General features: G+C 37.4%; 1 protein-coding gene across 6 annotated transcripts in view; it reads right to left on the reverse strand.

The window, feature by feature from the left end:
* Positions 1 to 19,031, reverse strand: part of LOC143226210 (voltage-gated hydrogen channel 1-like) — a 47,681-nt gene that overhangs the window by 6,909 nt on the left and 21,741 nt on the right. For all 6 annotated transcript variants that reach the window (XM_076456940.1, XM_076456909.1, XM_076456900.1 and 3 more), the window contains one exon: positions 9,193 to 9,424. In XM_076456940.1, the coding sequence (XP_076313055.1) occupies positions 9,193 to 9,424 (232 nt within the window). The remainder of the gene's footprint in view (positions 1 to 9,192; positions 9,425 to 19,031) is intronic.

Genomic DNA, 19,031 nt, shown 5'->3' on the forward strand with positions numbered 1-19,031 from the left:
TGGGAAAGCAGTATAAATTATGTATTTACAACACTAAAATCAGGGGTTCAATTCTCCTCAGTGGACACAGCAGATAGTATAATGTGGCTTTGCTATGAGAAAAACACACCCCTCTACCATTCCAGCAAAATCCTCACTTTAAAGACTTGCCAGATACAAACCAGAAATGCAGGCATATTGGTGGGAAGTGAGTAACAGGAGGTAAGTGCCTATTGGAAATACATTTTCAGCATTAGAAAATGTTAACTCCAAAACAGTACTACCTCCACTCACCCAAAGCTAGAATATCACAATGCAAAGGTGGAAGGACCAGTAAAGGCTCAACAGTAGTCAAAGAACAGGGGTGTATAGCACTACTTCTGGAACAGGTATGCTCTTTGCTCACTCTGTCACCAAACAAGATTGAAGGTTACATAAACTATGTTTTGTTAGAACAACGTCAATTTGATAGCCAGTATTTTACATTAAATTTCATACTTATTGTTTGGATAATGAATAAATTATGAAAGAGGGAATGCCTACAAAAAAAAAATTACATTTCTCACATTTGAAGAAATTCAGGATTTATTTTTAGTATTGTCTTATAAACTTAAAACTTAATTACCAGTAAAATATGATTTATTAGCTGCTATTTTAAACTATACTAATTGGTATAACATAAATAATAGGTAGTTTAATTAAATTTTTATGTAAGTCACTAAAAACATCATGACGTGCATCAAAAGGTGCCTGTTGCATAAGGGATAAAAGGCTAAATAACTTCCTGGAGAGACAATATTCTGGAAAGGAAGACCTGATCTGGATAGCAGATAACATATAAAGAACCTTAAAGGATGCAGTAAACATTAAAGGCATAAATATTGGAACAATTATGACCACACACTAGGAAGGGAAAGAAATAAGTCTTAAGAGAAAAATAGTACAAGGAACACTTTGCAATGGGTACAGAGGGAGAATCAGACAGGGTATAAACAACCACATGAAGAATACAATCCAGCAGAACAAAGAAACATGACAGATGGACCAAATAAAAGGAACAATAAGGAGAGAAATAATCAAAGAAGAGAAAACTTTCCAGAAATAGGAGGAGGGATAGTGTTTGAAAAGACAGCTTTATAAAAGCAACAGTTACAACAGATAAACCCTGATGACACAACAGATGAATAAATGGGTCAGGTGAGAAATAGAAAAATGTGAAGGTCAGAAGCCAAGGCAAATAGACCAAAGTCTGAAGTAAGACCAATGACTCTGACACATAGGCAAGGAGGAAGAAAAAAATTCATAGGTAAGGAAAGACTCTTTAGGAAAGATGAGTCCCTGGGACTGGACAAAAAAAAACACAAAGCTGGAGTGTGATGATGTTGGAATGAAAAACATTTCATCAGAGGAGTGATCAGGTCAGAAGTAAGGGCAGAGGCTATTCCTCCAGTAAGGCCCAGAGCAAAGAAAAACTTCTGAACCAGCCAAAATGGAGCAATGCAACAAGGAGTGATCTGGATAAGGGAAAAGACCTAGGAAATGACTCTGATCAGAAGACAAACATATATAAAGACCCTTCCACTCCTGAATAAAAAATCTCCACCTCAGAGATAAAGGATGAGGAACTGAAGAACACAAAGGAAGTGTAACATTCCAGTGAGTGGGAAATTCATATACATGCAGTGTTCTATTTTACATAGAAGAGCAAACAACGTTTCGACCTTCTATGTAAAATATTTTCTCAACCCAAACGAGCCGGTTTTGCATATATATTTATCTACAAGTGGGTTTTTTCGACATCACTGATTATGCAGTGTTCCCTGTTGAGAACATACCTACAGAAAAACATGAGTATGAAGGAACCACTTCATGGGAAGAACCTGACTGGCTACAAGCCTGGACTTGGTTCCCCTTGCTTGGTGATATATAGCTGATGATAGTAAAATTTGTCAGAAAACTATAATCACCCTCCCCCAAAGGAATGGGAGAAATTATACAGAGCCCAATAAATTGCCAAATACTCCAAAATGTAGATATGCAGAGTAGCTTCCTTGACTGATCACTGGTCTGAAATCTCTCAAGAATCGATAACAGTCCTCCTAGTTACCAAAGGAGCATCTGTCAACAGATGAGATTCAGGACACTTCAAAGGAATGAAAACCCCCACCATGACCAATTCCTCATGAAGTCATCAAGCAAGGATTGCCCTGTTCCCATGAGATCATGGGGGAAGTTCTCCAGTTAGAGAAGCATTCAATGGAGGGAATGCATGTGCACCAGACCAAAGGAAATAACAGCTTCCAAGGAAGTCCACATCCCATAAATAGAGAGAGAAACTCTTGTGCAGATAAAAGAAAAGATAGGGCCTTCACAGCTGCCCACTCCATATTCCAGAGATGAAGCTGAGAAGGCAGGATGTGACTGGGAGATAAAGAGAACCTCAAAGTGAATAACTATCTTGATGAGGAACCCCACCTAGGCATTTTCTTGAAGAAGTAAGTGGGTGCGAGTGACTAAATGGGCACAGGAAGAAGTAAGCAAAAGCCAGTCATTCATGTAATGGTGAGTCCAAAGAGCGAGTGAAGATGATGTGCAAAGGAGCATATCATTTAACAAACTACATATGAAACTGAAGAAACACGGAATGGTAATGCTCAGAACCAGAAGACAGAAACATCATGAACAAACCAGAGAAAAACAATGTGACGGACAAAAAAAACACTGAAGTGAGAAGTAGAACTCCACAATGAAGTAAGCTTTCTCTAGATAAGTGTATAGCTGGGACAGATCCATGATGAAACTTTAATCTCCCATATTTTTGAAGACAACAAACAGATGGGGGTAAAATCCCAGTCGAGTGGGCACCACTTGCTTAGTAGCTCCTTTGTGTACTAAGTCTTGAACAGACTTGGCAAAATGACTGGTTGTACAACCTTGAGAAGAATGGAAGATCTGAAATGTTGATACAGGGTGATCAAAATGGAAGGCAGAATTCCTCAGACAGAACCTGTATGACCCACAAAACTATTGTGAAGTGTAGTTAAAAAGACACATAAATTAATCATAGTTAGATAAAGCATTCATTTCTAATGAACTAACAAAATTTAGAAACATACTGTGTCTCCAAGGTAGATAAAAATAACAAATCTGCAAAGTGTGATATTCAGCTTACAACATAAAACAATAAGTAACACCTAAAGTACAAAACCACTGAAGAAACTTGAAAGATAAATGAACTTTAGATATCAAACAGATAAGTCTACAAAATGAATCAATAAGACAAAGGATATGAAATTAAAACTGACTCTAAAGAACATGTGAATAAAAAGGTCTTCAGGGAACAAAGACTGACTCAAATCCAATCTTCATTTATTTGTGACTAATAGCAAAGAAAAAGGAACTTACAAACTAATTAAGATTAACATTGAAAAAAATTAAAAACTGAAACAAAACATAGGGATAATCAAATTCCAAATGCAATTTTAAACTAAAGTAACTAATATGGTAAAAGAATAACTTAAACAACACTGATCAAAATTGAGATGAAAGATCTAAACTGCAAGTGTGAAAATAAGGCCCATTGACACAAACTGATACAAGTATACCTATGAGAAATACATACTGAAAAACTTACCACAGATTCCTTGGGAAACAGAACAATACCTAACCAAGCAGATTATGTGGAGGCAGGGTAACAGGTAAAAAATGCAGTAGAAAGAAAATTTCCATACATTAGTTTTATCACTCCTCATAAAAAATATAACTTTAGAGGAAAAATTATTGGCCATATGTAAGACACAAACTCCCTGCTAACTTATGACAGAAGACATCAATGACCCTACGACCTGAGAAATAGTGTCAGAACCATTGTCTACCTACAGCAGATATTTTATCACCCACCAAATTAAATCTGAAAATTGTATGAATAAAGGAATGTGAAAAGCAGAAACATTTATAAAACAAATGAGTAGAAACAATGGAAATCAAAACACAAAAAGTCAAAACTTGAAGTACAATCAAAATTGTGTAGCCACATGGAAAATGAGTTAAAACACACTTCTATACACTGCACAACTGAGAAAGGAAGGATTTTGCTGGAATAGTATAAAAGCTACCTGCACTAGTACAGGTGGTGCAGTATGTTTGGTAGAAAGCAGTCACATGATCAACACATGTTGCTGCAATGACATAAAAATGAAGAGGCATAAAAGACAGGTGTGCTGTTAGAAATTTTGCAATGTTTTAAGGGCAAAGCAAGGTTGAGATAGCTTTGAATAAGAAAAGGTAGTATCATTTTCCAGGAAGTAGATATAGACTAAGATATTCCTTTGAAAGAGAAACATTTTAAGAAGTTATCCTTATACAAAAGAAATAACTTCTAAGAGTTATAAATTTCCTATACTGAAAATGTATTTCTGACAGATACTTACTTCCACTCATATACACAGCTATTCTCATTCAGTGCTCTGCTATTTGGAAAAATTATTTTGCATGCCACAAATCTATCACTTCCACACACTCCTCAATTCATATGATTTAACTTATTCTTGCAAGCAAATTATCCTGCAAAAAGCCACCACCAATAGTAGTGCCAAACACTCACGACTCACCTCAAACTATTTTACCTATCACTTTGAATTTAGTCAGAAACATAAGCACGGGTTGACGGTGAAGAGGAAGAGTGGGAAGTGCAAATATAAGTAAATTCCTGTCAGAAATAAGACTTTTAGTGTAGGAAAGCTATAACTTCTGCTCACATACATAGCTAGAATTCCATATTAAATAGACAGAGAAACTGGTGGGAGAGAGAAATTAAAAGCATACTTTCAATGCATCTAAAGGATATTCAAATAAGGGAACCTTCTAATAAAAGGGTTATACTAAGGGATATTGCACCTCTTCTGTACCATGTATACTTTTTACCCAGATGAGGAAAAGATGTGGCAGATTTGGGCTGAAAATTCCCACTACTAATCCATGAACAGAGCACATGTGAAGGAGTAAAACAGCATATAAATATATCCCACTTAAACCAAACAGACCAGAATCACCTCAAATGCAGTTATATTCATGGCATAAAGACACTGATGGGTAGAGCAAGAGGAAGAAGCAGAGTAACCAAACAGTTCATCCTCCATGTCCCACAACACTGGGGTAGTGCAATCAAGGAAAACTGAGAGAGGGACCAGGAACATCCTGTGCACATGATTCAGCCCTAAATCCAAATTCAACTGCTGGGAACTGAGATCCACATGGGGGTAGGATGAGGGGTCAAAATTGCACTATATATGTGAAGACATAATGTTGTTTGGTGCATATCCAAATCCAAAACTCAATTCCCAGTATGCAAGAGTAGGATGAAGGATCACAATCATTATGACTCCAAGGCTACAACAGCTCCTTGAACAAATCCATACAATGATGAAGTATCCATATGGAGGACATCTCATCATCTGCACCAGAAGAACACCACCACCCTACTTTCAACTGAATGGAGTTGTTGTTGTTCATATTGTATCTCTCATTCAGGAAGATATCCAAGTTAGAATGGTCCAGAACAGACATATTTATAAAGCAAAGACATCATATGGAATATACTCTAAATGTCTCCTTCACTAGTTCATATGATTGTAATGAACAATGTGCATTTTGTAACCATGGAAATTATGAAAGTGAAGGAACAAAATATGGGACAGGCCCCTTTAAAATAATATGTATAACATAATAAAGAAAACTTAGCTAGTTCCAGTCTCACCAAACAGTGAAGGATGGCAACACGTGAAAGATGGTATCCCAACAAGGAAAAAATATCTCCCCAAAGCAGACAACAGGAGATGAATGTATTAGGTGTAGTCTTCGTGCTCAACAGATGAAATACCTCCTACTAATGATGAGGTTAAAAAGCAGGTAAAATTCAAGGCACCTGAATGAAGTGAAAACACCAAGAAGTAATTAGGGGAAGAAGGACACACAGGGATAAAAGACTAATCAAATCATAAGCTGAACCCAATAGGTGAAAAAAGGGGAAAAAATGATAAACAGAAGAGCAATGCATGGGAATGAATCAGGAGGAAATGAAGCCAACAGAAAGTAGCCTTGAAAGCAATGAAGCAACTCTGAGCATGTACAGGACCAAAGAATGTCATCTGGATCTGACTAGAATAAAGATGGAAGATGACAAGAATATTCCACAAAAGCCTCCAGAGTTTACGTTAGTAAAACCAATACAAAACAAAATATATTGAAGTGAAACAGTTGATAAAACCAGATCTGTACTTGCCAGGAAGAATCAATTAGAAAGACCTGATCTGGAGTGGTATGGATGAACAAAATCACCTTGGAAAGTAAAGTGACGGAAGGAGAAAAACTAGTTAATTGTGTTGACAGCTAGGGTCAATGAATGATATACTGACGACCAAAAACAAAAGAGGTAACTTAAAGTCAAGAAAGGAGGCAAATGCTTCCTTCACATGAAAAAATACCCCACAAGAAGTAGAGCAACTGAAAATTTGAGGATCAAGAGGCCACTCCTTGGGAAAAAATGTGTTGGGACAAGAAGAATGAAAGCACCTGGAACAAAACAGGAGATGTATCTCAAGAATGTAGGCTCAAAAATGAAGATCTAATGTCTCTTATAAATGGATAAAGAAAGAGTGATAAAGCCATTACCATCAAATAGTCAGAATCAAACAGTGGTAATCAAATCTGGATAAGGAGAAAGTAAACTAAAACATGTTGGACTGGTACAAGTGGTAGGGTGTTAATATAGTAAGACCTTTTGTCCATTGACCATTGTCCTGAAACCTGCTGTTGCTCGACCCATGCTCCGGGGAAGAAAAACAAATCCAGACGAGTCAAAGGAAACAGTAAATCTGACAACATGGAAGATATGTTCAACCATCAATACATACAGCTCAAGAGGGAATAAGGAAAGTTAAAAGGAAAATCCAGAGGAACTTTAGCAAGAAACCATAGGTTATGCATCTTTTCCTGAAAAGATCATAAATGTGCAAGACCCAAAAGGAAAAATGCTTCCATAGATCCACACCTCCCAATATGTTAAAACATCACTAGTAATAAGACAGGGAACCAAAATGGTGTGGATAACAAAAAGCTTCCTGAAATGCATTTGAGGAGAAGAACAGATGGCTTCAGTGGAGGTTAGTGTTGATAAAAAGACACTCTCCAAATAGTTGAGATTGTTAGGTAGGTAACAGGAAAAACTTATACAATTGGGAAATCCAGTCACCTGAGATACTTGTGTAAAAAAACAGATAAGTATGTCATGACCATTCCCCTTTTCTGAAGATGCTAACTGAAGCCAGGCATGCCATATAGTGGTGTTAGTAAAATCCTCAATTCAGGGTAAATGCAGACCACCTTACAAAAGATATATAAAACTAAAATAAGTCCAAAGGGTAAGTCACAAAACTGGCACAAAATTATATGGAGCAAAACCTTAGATAATGTTCCAAGAAGTGAAATATGAGAAAGCATATCAAGAGCATTTTTAGGCCTGTGAAATAGTTCATCTAACTGTGATATAAACTATGCATTAAAAATGAGAAAAACCAATAAATTTAAAACATTAGTAAGCATCAAGCATACACAACAAATAGAGAAACTCATAGGTAGTACATGTAAATCTTGAGAAGATGTTGGAAATGAAACACAAATAAAGATGACAATCAAAAAGACCAATCAATAAAATGCACAGGAGTAGCCCCAAAAAAATGGATCAGTGGAGAAAGAGAGCTGACTGTAAGTCCCTATTATAAATGGATGGTAAACAAATTGTATAGGACAAGTGTCCCACCCCAGAAAATCTCAAATGGCAAGAAATGAAGTGCAGAGGAAAACAGTTGAAGATGGAAAACACCCCATGATGGAAAAAGAAACAAGAGAGATCCTATAGGTGGAATGCCTAAGAAAGGAGATGTAAGGTAGGCACTTCCTGAAGGAGAGTCAAAAAAGTCAACAAGGAGAGTAAAACAAAGCTGAACAACTAGACAGAATCAAGAAGAAATATACCTGATGGTAAGCTAAGGCAAAGTGAACCAAAGCTTGTGGAGGGAAAGCCATGCAAGTACCTATCTCAAAAGAGCCACAAAAATGCTCATCAAAAAATACTCTCTGAAGAAGGAGAGAGAAGATTCAACTTTGAAATATGTCTAGGCAGGATATAATCAGACTGAGGAAAACTGTCAAAATCTTGTCACTCTAAATAGGTTCAGCAGTTGCAGAAGAAGTTAAGATGGCCCTCTGCCCACTGGGGTCTTCACAAACAAAAATAATTGTAAAAAGTATAAATTATAAAGAATCATGAAAATGAAAAGGTCAATATAATGTAAATGTAAAAGCATGTGTAGTGAAATAAACACATGTTTAAAATGCTATGTGTTGAAGAACACAAGATAATTTAACCTAATTGTAGGTTACCCATAAGCTGAACTACAGACAAACCAAAAACAGTGTATTTGTTAAGCCTAATCAAACTATACACAATGACATATATCACAAAGCTATAATTTTACAAATCCTAGCCTACTAATAATATGTACAATAATGAGAGAAATTTATGTAGACCCTGGCTCATGGGGTCCACACAAACAAAGTTAATATGAAATCAAAATAAATTTAAAATATGAAGTAGACATTATATTGTCTTTATTAATATAAAGATTAAGTACACTTTAAGAGTGATATATTCAAAAACTATTATTTTCAGTTAGAGTTTTTGTTTAGTTTTATATAAACACAAACATACATATTTGCAATTGTATCTCTCTTTCAAATCTCACATTTGTAATTGATAAAATGGACTTAACATAAAGTGGACCAGTTAGAATCCCTGGAGGTCAAGTTAAAGTTTCTGCAAAGGACAACTTTAAAATTTTGCAAAATATTTGGACACTACTACACACCTAATAGTTGCACTAAAAATTATATATTTAAGTAAAACTGGTCTTATGACCCAAAAAAGATGTAAGAACAGAAAGAGAGCCAAATAGTAGTTTGGAAAACATAACAAATGTGACATAGGTTTGTTGATACATTTCTAATTGTAACTGTAAGAAATAACATCCATAATTTCTGCTCTAGTAGTTCTGTTTCTCAATTTAAAAAAATGTAAAAACTAAACAAGAGCTTATAACTATATACATTATTTCTAAGGTGAAAAAAACATAAGTTACATAAATACTGCTGGCTTACCATTCAACACACGTGCAACTCGCCATAATCGAAGAATGATTAGCAGCCCAACACCATTGACAGCAGACTCTTTGTCTCTGAAGGTTATGTCAAGAACAAATGACACCAGCACAATAACAGCATCAAAAACTTCAAGTTTGTGATGAAAAAATTCCAGTCGAAATGCATAAAGCTTGGCTCCAATTTCAATGATGAATAGACTAAGAATGGAAATACTCAGGTAATGCAAAACCTGGAGGTGAAAAAAGAATCAATGACATAAAAGAGAAAATTTTCTTATACTGAAAGTGAATGTCTGATAGGTACTTACCTCCCACACATAAAACTGTTATTATTTAGTAATGCCCTCTAAGAAATGAAAAATAAAATGTTTATGCATGCTTTGTTTGTTTTGAATTTCATGCAAAGCTATACAGAGCTGTCTGAGCTCCCTGTCTATAATTTAGCAGTATAAGACTAGAGAGAAGGCAACTAGTCATCACCATCCACTGCCAACTCTTGAACCACTTTTTTACTAATGAATAGTGGGATTGACCATTACATTATAATGCACCCATGGTTTGAAGGGTGAACATGTTTGTTGTGACAGGGATTAAAATCCACGATCTGAGTGCCCTAACCACCTGGCCATGCAAGGCCTGTTTATACATGCAACAAGTTTTTATTTTCCCTCCACTGGAAATTCATTTCAATGCATCTTTTGTAAATCATGATGCATCAATCCTCCACCAATAAGAATGTGATATTATTTCCCAACACAACTCCCTTTATTCAGTTCTACTGAGCTATCACTTTGTGTTTTGGCAGAAGATGGAAGCACCAGTTTCTGTGGGGAGAAAGGATGAGAAGTATGAAAGAAGATATCTATCAAAAATACATTTTCAGCACAGAAATATTATAATTTCCCATATAGTACATTACCACTTCTCCCATAAATACCTTTAATCTGATAATGAATAAGTGAAAGGACTGATGCAAGGGACAGGAAGAAGTATCCTTGGAAGATGTCAGAAAAATGCTCCCTAAGAGGAGACAGAATCTAGGACCTGAAAGAGGGCCTTACCACTTCTGAAACAGGTATACTCTTTGCTCATCATAAAAGATATTGCACATATGAGAAGAAAATGGATAAGTAGATCCAAGTGAGAAAGAACTAAAGCCAGATAGTGATCTGAAGCATATAATTATGTAATTCTATTGCATAAATAATAAATGTAGGTAAACTCGTAAAAATGTGTAGAGTGGCTAGGATGAAATGGACCATATATGGGAAGTTAACTACCTCAAAAACTATGCCACTGGGAATGGACATCCATGTTGGAGTAGGAAAGTGGACTATACTAGTGTCATGTCAACTATAATCCAAAACACAGCCATCTGGTGGGAGTAGAAAAAAGTACCATATCATCTTCAACTCAAGTTCATGAGGCCAGAGGGAATAAAGAACCCCAGACCTATGAATGTGGCATATGTTACTAAAAAAATTGATAGATCAATTTAAGAACCTGACATTTGTTATTGTAAAGATGGCTGTCTAATGTAAACCATCTTCCTCAAAAGTAAAACTTACCAGAACTGCCCCAAGCACAGTAACAATGTTGGAATAATAAATATAATCAGATAATGAAAGTGGAAGAACTATAATAATTTGTATTTCCATCATGACTCACAACACAGGTGGAAAAAAAAAAAAAAAAAAAAAAGAGCACAACTGCAGGAGGAATATATACACACATGCAATATGTGTGAGGACTTAACCAATCTAAATCCAAAGCCCAGCCACGAGAAACTAATATCCACAGGAGGGAGGGGAGGGATCCCAATTTAAAGGATAACTGTAATTTTGATGGCTCACTCCCATTTATGTATGTTTTGTAACAGAAAATATTATGTTACTTACACTAGCAGAACACCACCACCTTATTCTACTGAATAGTTGTATAATCATTTCTACGTTCTGATGTATTTATATTTCATTAACACATTCAGAAGGATTCCTTCATGATCCACAACCTCACTGGCTTGGAACTAAAATGTAATAAGTTCTTTCAAACTCCACTGGAAGAAAATGGGTGAAAAATGCAGTGGAGAGTCCTGAGGAATGACAACACCACAGACAGTGCAATGAGTGACCACAAAACAGTGTTTTTAAAAGCAGACCATGCCAATTTATTCAACAGAAGACATGGCAGAGATGGGCAGTTATCCCATTCTAATTCACCCATGCAATTTAGGATAGGCAAATTTTATGTTAACTTTCCATCTCAAGGATATACCTACAAGCAATCTTAAGGAACACCCAATCTCTGCAGTGTCTACTGCATTTTCATAGAAGTATAATACTGAAGTTGAAATGGCTTTACAGTGCAGATTTGATTCGTTAAAGAATACCTGATCAGGCATCACTCACTACAGAGCTGAATCCATACAATGAGCAACAATAAGAGAGAAAAGAACTCCTGAAAAGGAAAAATAACTTACCTATTCAAAGACTCACCGAATTCTGGAGAATGGCTACAAGCAGAAAAACATAACCCTAAGAGAAGGAAAATCATGATCTGATGCAAATAGGGAGAGATGAATGTATCATGAGTAGTTCACATATTCAAATGAAGAAGCACCTCCAAGGGACAACAAAAATGGAATGCCAATGAACAGGTAAGGTGTTCAATTGGATAAGAAGATAAATGGAAAAAGTACAGGAGGAAGATGATAAAGAGGAATAAGCCAATTGAAGGAAGAGCCAAACCCAACTAGTGAAGGTGAAAGGAGAAAGATCACAAACAGAGGATGGTTGCAAAGGAAGCCATGCAAGCAAGATAACAGAAAAGTTGTCCAGGACATAGAGGTTTCTCCAAATCAAGCCACAGAAAAAGATGTGAAATAGAAGGATGGGAAAGTGACTAAATGAAGAAGTTATCTTCACTAGCCACCAAAGAGATAGGAAGGTTTAAAATGATCGAGAGAAAGTAAAGATATGTAGAAGGATAAAGAACATGTTAAACATAGGAGAAAAAAGGAAGACATATGGTGAAATAAGGAACACTGGGAGAGTAATTCAAAAGTAGGTAAAGTGAGGCAGTGCAGGACCATATTAATATCCACATTCTGAAGGGCAGCCCACCATGATGGTTGATGAATGCAGAGAGGACACAGAACACATAAAGTGTAGGAGAGGTAAATAAATACTTGAGGGATCACCAAAAATTAAAAGTGTGTGACAGGCCTACCTGTGAAAAGTCAGAAGACCCCACTTCAAACATCAAGTGAAAAAGTACATATTGTGAAGAATAGTGGGATGAACAGGGGTAAACCCTGTTCCCAGAAATAAAAAAAAAACTCACCTAAGGACAGATGGAAAATTAGATTGAGGTGGGGAAAAACCTAATCCATGCCACCAGTTTCTGGATTGTTGTGAGAATGACAAACAGCCTGGAGAAAGATCATGAACATATGTAATGACCTGTTGAGACAGAAAATCTTGTACTACCTGATGGCAGGATCTGAAGTCATTTGGAAGAAAAATGGTACCAGAGACAAAGAAAGGTGAAAAGAAATAGCAGGATAAACCACTCTGATTCTCAGGAACCCATAAATTTGTAGTTAAAGACCAACAAAGGTCAATAAAATTACACAGTCAAGCTCCCACTGGACTAGGAACCAGTGGTAAGTCCAGTACTACTGGTGATATGCCTATTGACATAAAATAAAATGATGAGAAAAAAAAGCCCTGGAAGGAGGAAGAGTAAGGAATAGATAAGGACCAGGACAGCAAAGGAATAAAAGCTTGTCCTGTTTCAAACTGGCACAAACATGCAACTAAATAAGGGGTAAAGTGTTTATGCACAAATTACACACATGATTCCAAAGTTTCAGATCCTTATCCAAAACATATCACCATACAAATAAACCCAGACAAGATCAAGCATCATGACCCAGATGATCCAACAACAATGAAATCACTTGTAAAACATGAACCAAAAATGGATGACAAAACATCACATACCTGAAAAATAATGCTGAATTAGGCCTAGCTTATTCTGCAGTAAGTGTAGAGAAAGACACTAAAAAGATTTGGTGGTAAAACAAGGCTATCACATTTTCATCATTCTAAACAGATTTGGCTTGTTCAATAGGATTACTGAGGTAAGTTCTGGAGGAGGAGATTGACCCATATAAAAATCAATCTCACAGAAGATAAAAGTACAGAAATCCAACAATTGGTGTCCCCCATCTTCAGTCTATGAAAATAGAGATAAAGATATAGCACTCAAAGAAATACAAAAACCAAACAAAAGTGTTCAATGTAAAATGTGTGTTGGGAGAAAAACTGTAATGAAGAAATCCAACTTTGGAACTGAAACTATTAAAATCATAAAAATGATTAACATAGAAAGCACCAAAAAAAAAAATGTCTGAACACAAGAAGTGACCAGTGATAGTTCAGTAGAATAGATTAGAGGGAGTCACATGCATCACGAGTACATTGCACTCTCAATTGTGGAGGATTCACACATTATGATTTCCATGAGATATGCATTTTAATAAGTCGAATTCCAATGTACAAAAGATAAAAGACTTCTACTAGGCATAACAAATTTTGCATATACAGGAAAGCACTGAACAAGAATACTTATTTATGTGAGGGGAGGCAATGTACAGTATTGGAAATGACAAATTCTGGAGTTTAGTGAGATAATAATATAAAACAGAAAAGTTCTTTCAGAAATATTGTGAATTATCACTGCAAACGTTACATGTACAAGTAGTGTTAAAGGTTAAACAAAATAATAAATGTTTGAACATAAAAATAGTACTTATGAATTTTTGAAAAATTATACAAAGTTTATATATATCCAAATACTGTTTGTAGATTGATATAACACTGATTAAAATTGTGCATGTAACACAAGCAATTACAAGTTTATTAGACACGATTTCAAGTTTATATATACATTTTAGTTAGAATTGATAAGTTATTGAAATAACAATTTAGTTTAAAAAGTAACTTAGGGTTAATAAAAGTATATATATATATATATATGGATACTCTCTGAAAGTTACAGAATTAATACTTTGGAGGTGAGATACAGAGGTAAAGTTTTGAATGCTTTAAAATGAACTATTAACATTTATATACAATGATGGCACTTCAAGATCGGTAAAAAATAATAGCATACACTTTAGATATACAGGTTGTGCTTGCACATTACTGAAGCAATGATTAATTTAAAGTTTATATAGATATAGACATACACAGTGTATGCTTGGAACTTGAAATAATTCTTTAAAGGTATATGTATACAGATAGTGCCACAAATATTAACAGCATGTACTATATCTGTGCCAAATGTCCGGTTAAAAGGTAAAAATAAATTAAATGTAGTAAAACACAGAAAAGGAAATGAAGGTAAAACAAAACATCATTGAAAAACATGAAAAGCATAAAACCAATGTTGACACCTAGTTTACAATGGTAAGAGAGAAAGCAGAGTAAACGAAGTTGTAAAGTACTTACTCTAGCAAAATGGTAATGATCATAACCCACCAGGAAGACTAACAGGTAAGTTCAAGAACCACCGTCAGTCACCTGAAATTGGCATTTCCAGTCCTGGTTCCAGGTTATGTGTCATAGCAACCATTATCAAAATGTAAAATAATAGAAGTTTTAAAAGACATATAGCAAAATTGTAATAATGAGTAGCCAAATGTCCAGTAAAAAGGTAAAAGTAAAGTAAATGTAGTAAAATTTGTAAAAGTAAACAAAGGTAAAAACAAAACAGCAAATTAAAAACAGAAAATTGCATAAAACCAATGTTGACATCCAGTCTATAAACTTGTAAAGGACTTCCTGTAGCAGAATGGTAATGATCATAATCCACCACAAAGACTAACAGGCAAGTACTAAAACCACCGTCAGTCACCTGACATGAGATGTGAAAGTCATCGACATACAGCCCATTCGCAATAGTGAGAGGGAGTTGTTCAGTGATGGCATTTATCTTTATACTGAAAAGTGTGACACTCAAAGCACAGCCCTGAGGGACTCCAAGTTCCTGTACAAAAGAACGGGAAAGTGTCAAACCCACACGAACTTGGAATCTCCTGTCCATTAAAATTGTTTTAATAAACATGGGTAAATGGCCACGTAACCCATATGTATGGAAGTCTCACAAAACGCCATACCTCCATGTTGTGTCATGAGCCCTCTCAATGTCAAAGAATATTGATACAAGATGTTGGCATTTGAGAAAGGCTTCTCTGATTGATGTTTCAAGTCGAATTAGGTGGTCTGTGGTGGAGTGTTGTTGTCGGAACCCACACTGGGTGTGCGAGAGGAGGTTGTTTGATTTGATAAACCAAACAAGACGAGCATTAACCATCCTTTCTAAGGTCTAACAGAGACAGTTCGTCAAAGCAATTGAGCGGTAGTTTGAAGGAATCTTGGGATCTTTTCCTGGCTTAGAGAAAGGTAAAATAATAGCCTGGCACCAGGCATCAGGAAAAACATTCTCCTGCCAGATCCAGTTAAAGACAATAAGAAGGACATCAAGAGATGCAGGAGATAGATGGTGCAGCATGTCATAGTGTACATCATCAGGTCCAACAGATGTACTGCCAGACCGATGAAGGGCCATTTTCAGTTCCACCAGTGTAAAGGAACAATTATAGTCAAAGAGACAGTCAGTTCGAAAGGAAAGAGGTGAACGCTCTGCCCAAGTCTGGATGGCCAAGAAGGTGGAGGAACAAGCAGAAGTGCTAGATACCCAGCAAAACCTTTCACCTTGAGTATCAGCGATGCTCCGGACATCAGCCACCTCCTGACCATCAGAGAGTAAGATGAAGAGGGGGACAGAATTGTAGTGCCCACTGACATTTCGAATCCTGTCCCATATGACCTTTGAGCTGGTGGTAGAAGATATGCCAGTTATGTACTTAATCCAAGATTCCTTCTGGCTTTGACGTCTTACCCACCTAGCATGTGCACTGGCCTGTTGGAAAGCGACGCAGTTCAAAAGTGTGGGATATCTACAAAAAGTATCTCAGGCCCATTTTTGAGCCTTCCGTGCTAAGTGGCAAGCAGGATTCCGCCACGGACGAGGATATTGTGGAAAACGTGTCGAGGTTTTAGGGATACACTGAGCAGCTGCTTGTATAATACAGCCAGTTACCCGCTGCCACACAGTCGTCTACTGATGGCTGATTCACGATGGCAGGATCAAGTTCTGCAAGAGAGGTGAAAGTGGACCAGTCTGCCTGATCCAGCTTCCACCGGGGCACGCGGGTAGGGTGGCATTGACCACAGCCAGTCTCTCTCAAAAGTATAAGAAAATGATCACTGCTTAGTGGATAATTGTCAACCCTCCATAAAAAATGGGAGAATAATGAAGGGGAGCAAACTGAGAGATCAATAGCAGTAAAGGACGGACTAGGTGCATGAAAGTAAGTGGAAGAACCAGTATTGAAAAGAGAAAGATTGTGATCAGAGAGCATACGCTCTACAGAGCGACACCTCCCATCAATAACAGCACTTCCCCAGAGGGGATGATGTCCATTAAAGTCCCCCAGGAGTAGAAAGAGAGACGGCAACTGTTCAACGACAGCATCAAGGTCTGATTGATCATATGTCTCTCCAGGGGACAGGTAGAGAGAACAAACAGTGATGGTATGACCCAAGGAAACACAGATGGCTACGGCCTCCAAGGGTGTGTTGAGTGACAAAGACAGGGTGGGCACATGCTGATCAACCAATAGTGCCACCCCTCCATGCACTCGTCCATCACACAGCCCGCCATTTCTGTACAGAGAAAACTGCCAAATGGTGACTGTATCAGCAGGTTTTAGAAATGTTTCTTGTAAGGAAAGACATACAGGATGGTAGAAAGCAATCAGTGTTTTGATATCATCCGGATTAGAACATAAACCTCTACAGTTCCATTGTATCAAGGTGGCCATTTTTAATGATGGGTAGGCGAAGTGGCTGGAAAACCCTTCTGTGTATACCACGTCTTTTTTCCTTACTGTCCTTAGTCGTAGAAGGCCTATCAACCTCCATGGATCCTGCCCTGGGTGGATTGGACAGGTCTTTGTTACTGGAAGGGGATTCCAGTGACTGAGCACGTGAACAAATGATTGTTTTGCCTCTTGGGGTGGGAGAAAAAGATGTATCTGAAAAATGCCTGTATTTGAAACTGAAAAATGTGGATCTTTAGGTTTGTTGGAATGTATGGGAGGCACAGAGATGGGTGTGGAAGTTGATTCATCAACCTTTTTAACCATAGAGGTCAAAAGGCTTTTCATTTGTTTTGAAAATGATTCTCTTGAAGGCACAGAGAGATCTGTCTGCACTCCCACTGTAGTTGTGGAACGAAGTGCAACAGCATATGTCCGAGATGGAATGGCAGGTAGCAATTTCCGAGCCTCAGGATAACTAATGTTATGAGTCGTTTTCAAACGCTGCACCTCTTTTACCTCCAACCATTTTGGGCAAGAACAAAGGTAGGAAGGGTGAGAACCATTGCAGTTGATGCAATGTGGGTCCATGCCACATTCATAGGCATCGTGGTCCTTGCCACCGCAACAAGCACATGTCAGGGAACCATGACATGATGTCTTTGAGTGGCCGAACCTCTGACATTGAAAACATCGGAGAGGGTTTGGAATGTATGGCTGTACCTTGCAAATTAGATATCCTGCCTTGATGGTGGCAGGTGCACGTGATGATGTAAATGTCAAAACGAGGGTATTTGTTGGCAGTGCAACTCCATCTTTGCAAGTGGAGATGCGCCTCACTGCAGAATCTCCTTGAGTGGAGAGACCAGCGAGAATCTCTGACTCGGGGACATTCTTCAAATCCCTCTCAACAATAACTCCTTGTGATGAATTCAAGGTGGTATGAGGGATAACCTCAATAGGTATATCCCCAATTGCCGTTGAATTCAAGAGGAGTTCACTGTGGTGGGTTGTGGATGTTTCAACTAATATGTCTCCAGATCGAAGCTTCTTTACTGACTTTGGAGAGCCAGCAAGAACCTCTAGTCCCTTCTGAATAAAAAAGGGGGACAATTGCCCTAAAGGTTTTTCTGAAAGAGAATGTAATATAAGAAAATGAGGTACGTGTGTTACAGATGTTGAAGATTGCTGCTCAGAGTCTTCAAGACGTGGTTGCTTACCTATGGACTGTTTTTCACTATTTTATTTAAATTTTTTGAAGGAGGATCCATAGGAAAAAAGAAAAAATTTCAGTATCCACTGACCCCACCCACCATGGAGCCCTACAAGAGGACTCACTACAATGTCATGCAAGGACAATGCAGCAAAGCCAGGGTTTCGTGAGCACTATACCCAAACACCAGCATCAGGTACAATGTCTACAACACCTGTTGAGAACTTCCAACACTGGTACTTGGTTGACTCTAGTCCAAGTGGACCAGCCGATTGACCCAAGGGGTCCACCCAAAGGCCGCCCGTCTACAGGAATTCAAGGTCAAAGTGGTGTGTTAGGGTTGGACCCCTCAACCACCAGGGACCTCTCCTCCCCTTCACAAGTCACCATGCAAGGCAAACACGTGGGTGAATGTTTAAATCCCAGAGAAGGCAACCAGATAGAATAGAACCTTCCCTGGGAGGTACCCTCACCATGTACAGGAATCCACATCGAGGGGGATTATATGGAACTGGATCTCCATTAAAATGTCTGCATAATATGGAAAACTTAGGTTATGCTAGAAAAATGAAGAAACTGATCTTGACTAGGACTAACAGAAGAAAGTTGAGAGAAGTGTAGGCATAATGGAAGTGATTCTTTCAAGATTGGTTCAAGGTAATTCATTGCCAAA

Source organism: Tachypleus tridentatus, chromosome 1, assembly GCF_004210375.1.
Source record: "Tachypleus tridentatus isolate NWPU-2018 chromosome 1, ASM421037v1, whole genome shotgun sequence".
Taxonomy (NCBI): Eukaryota; Metazoa; Arthropoda; class Merostomata; order Xiphosura; family Limulidae; genus Tachypleus; species Tachypleus tridentatus.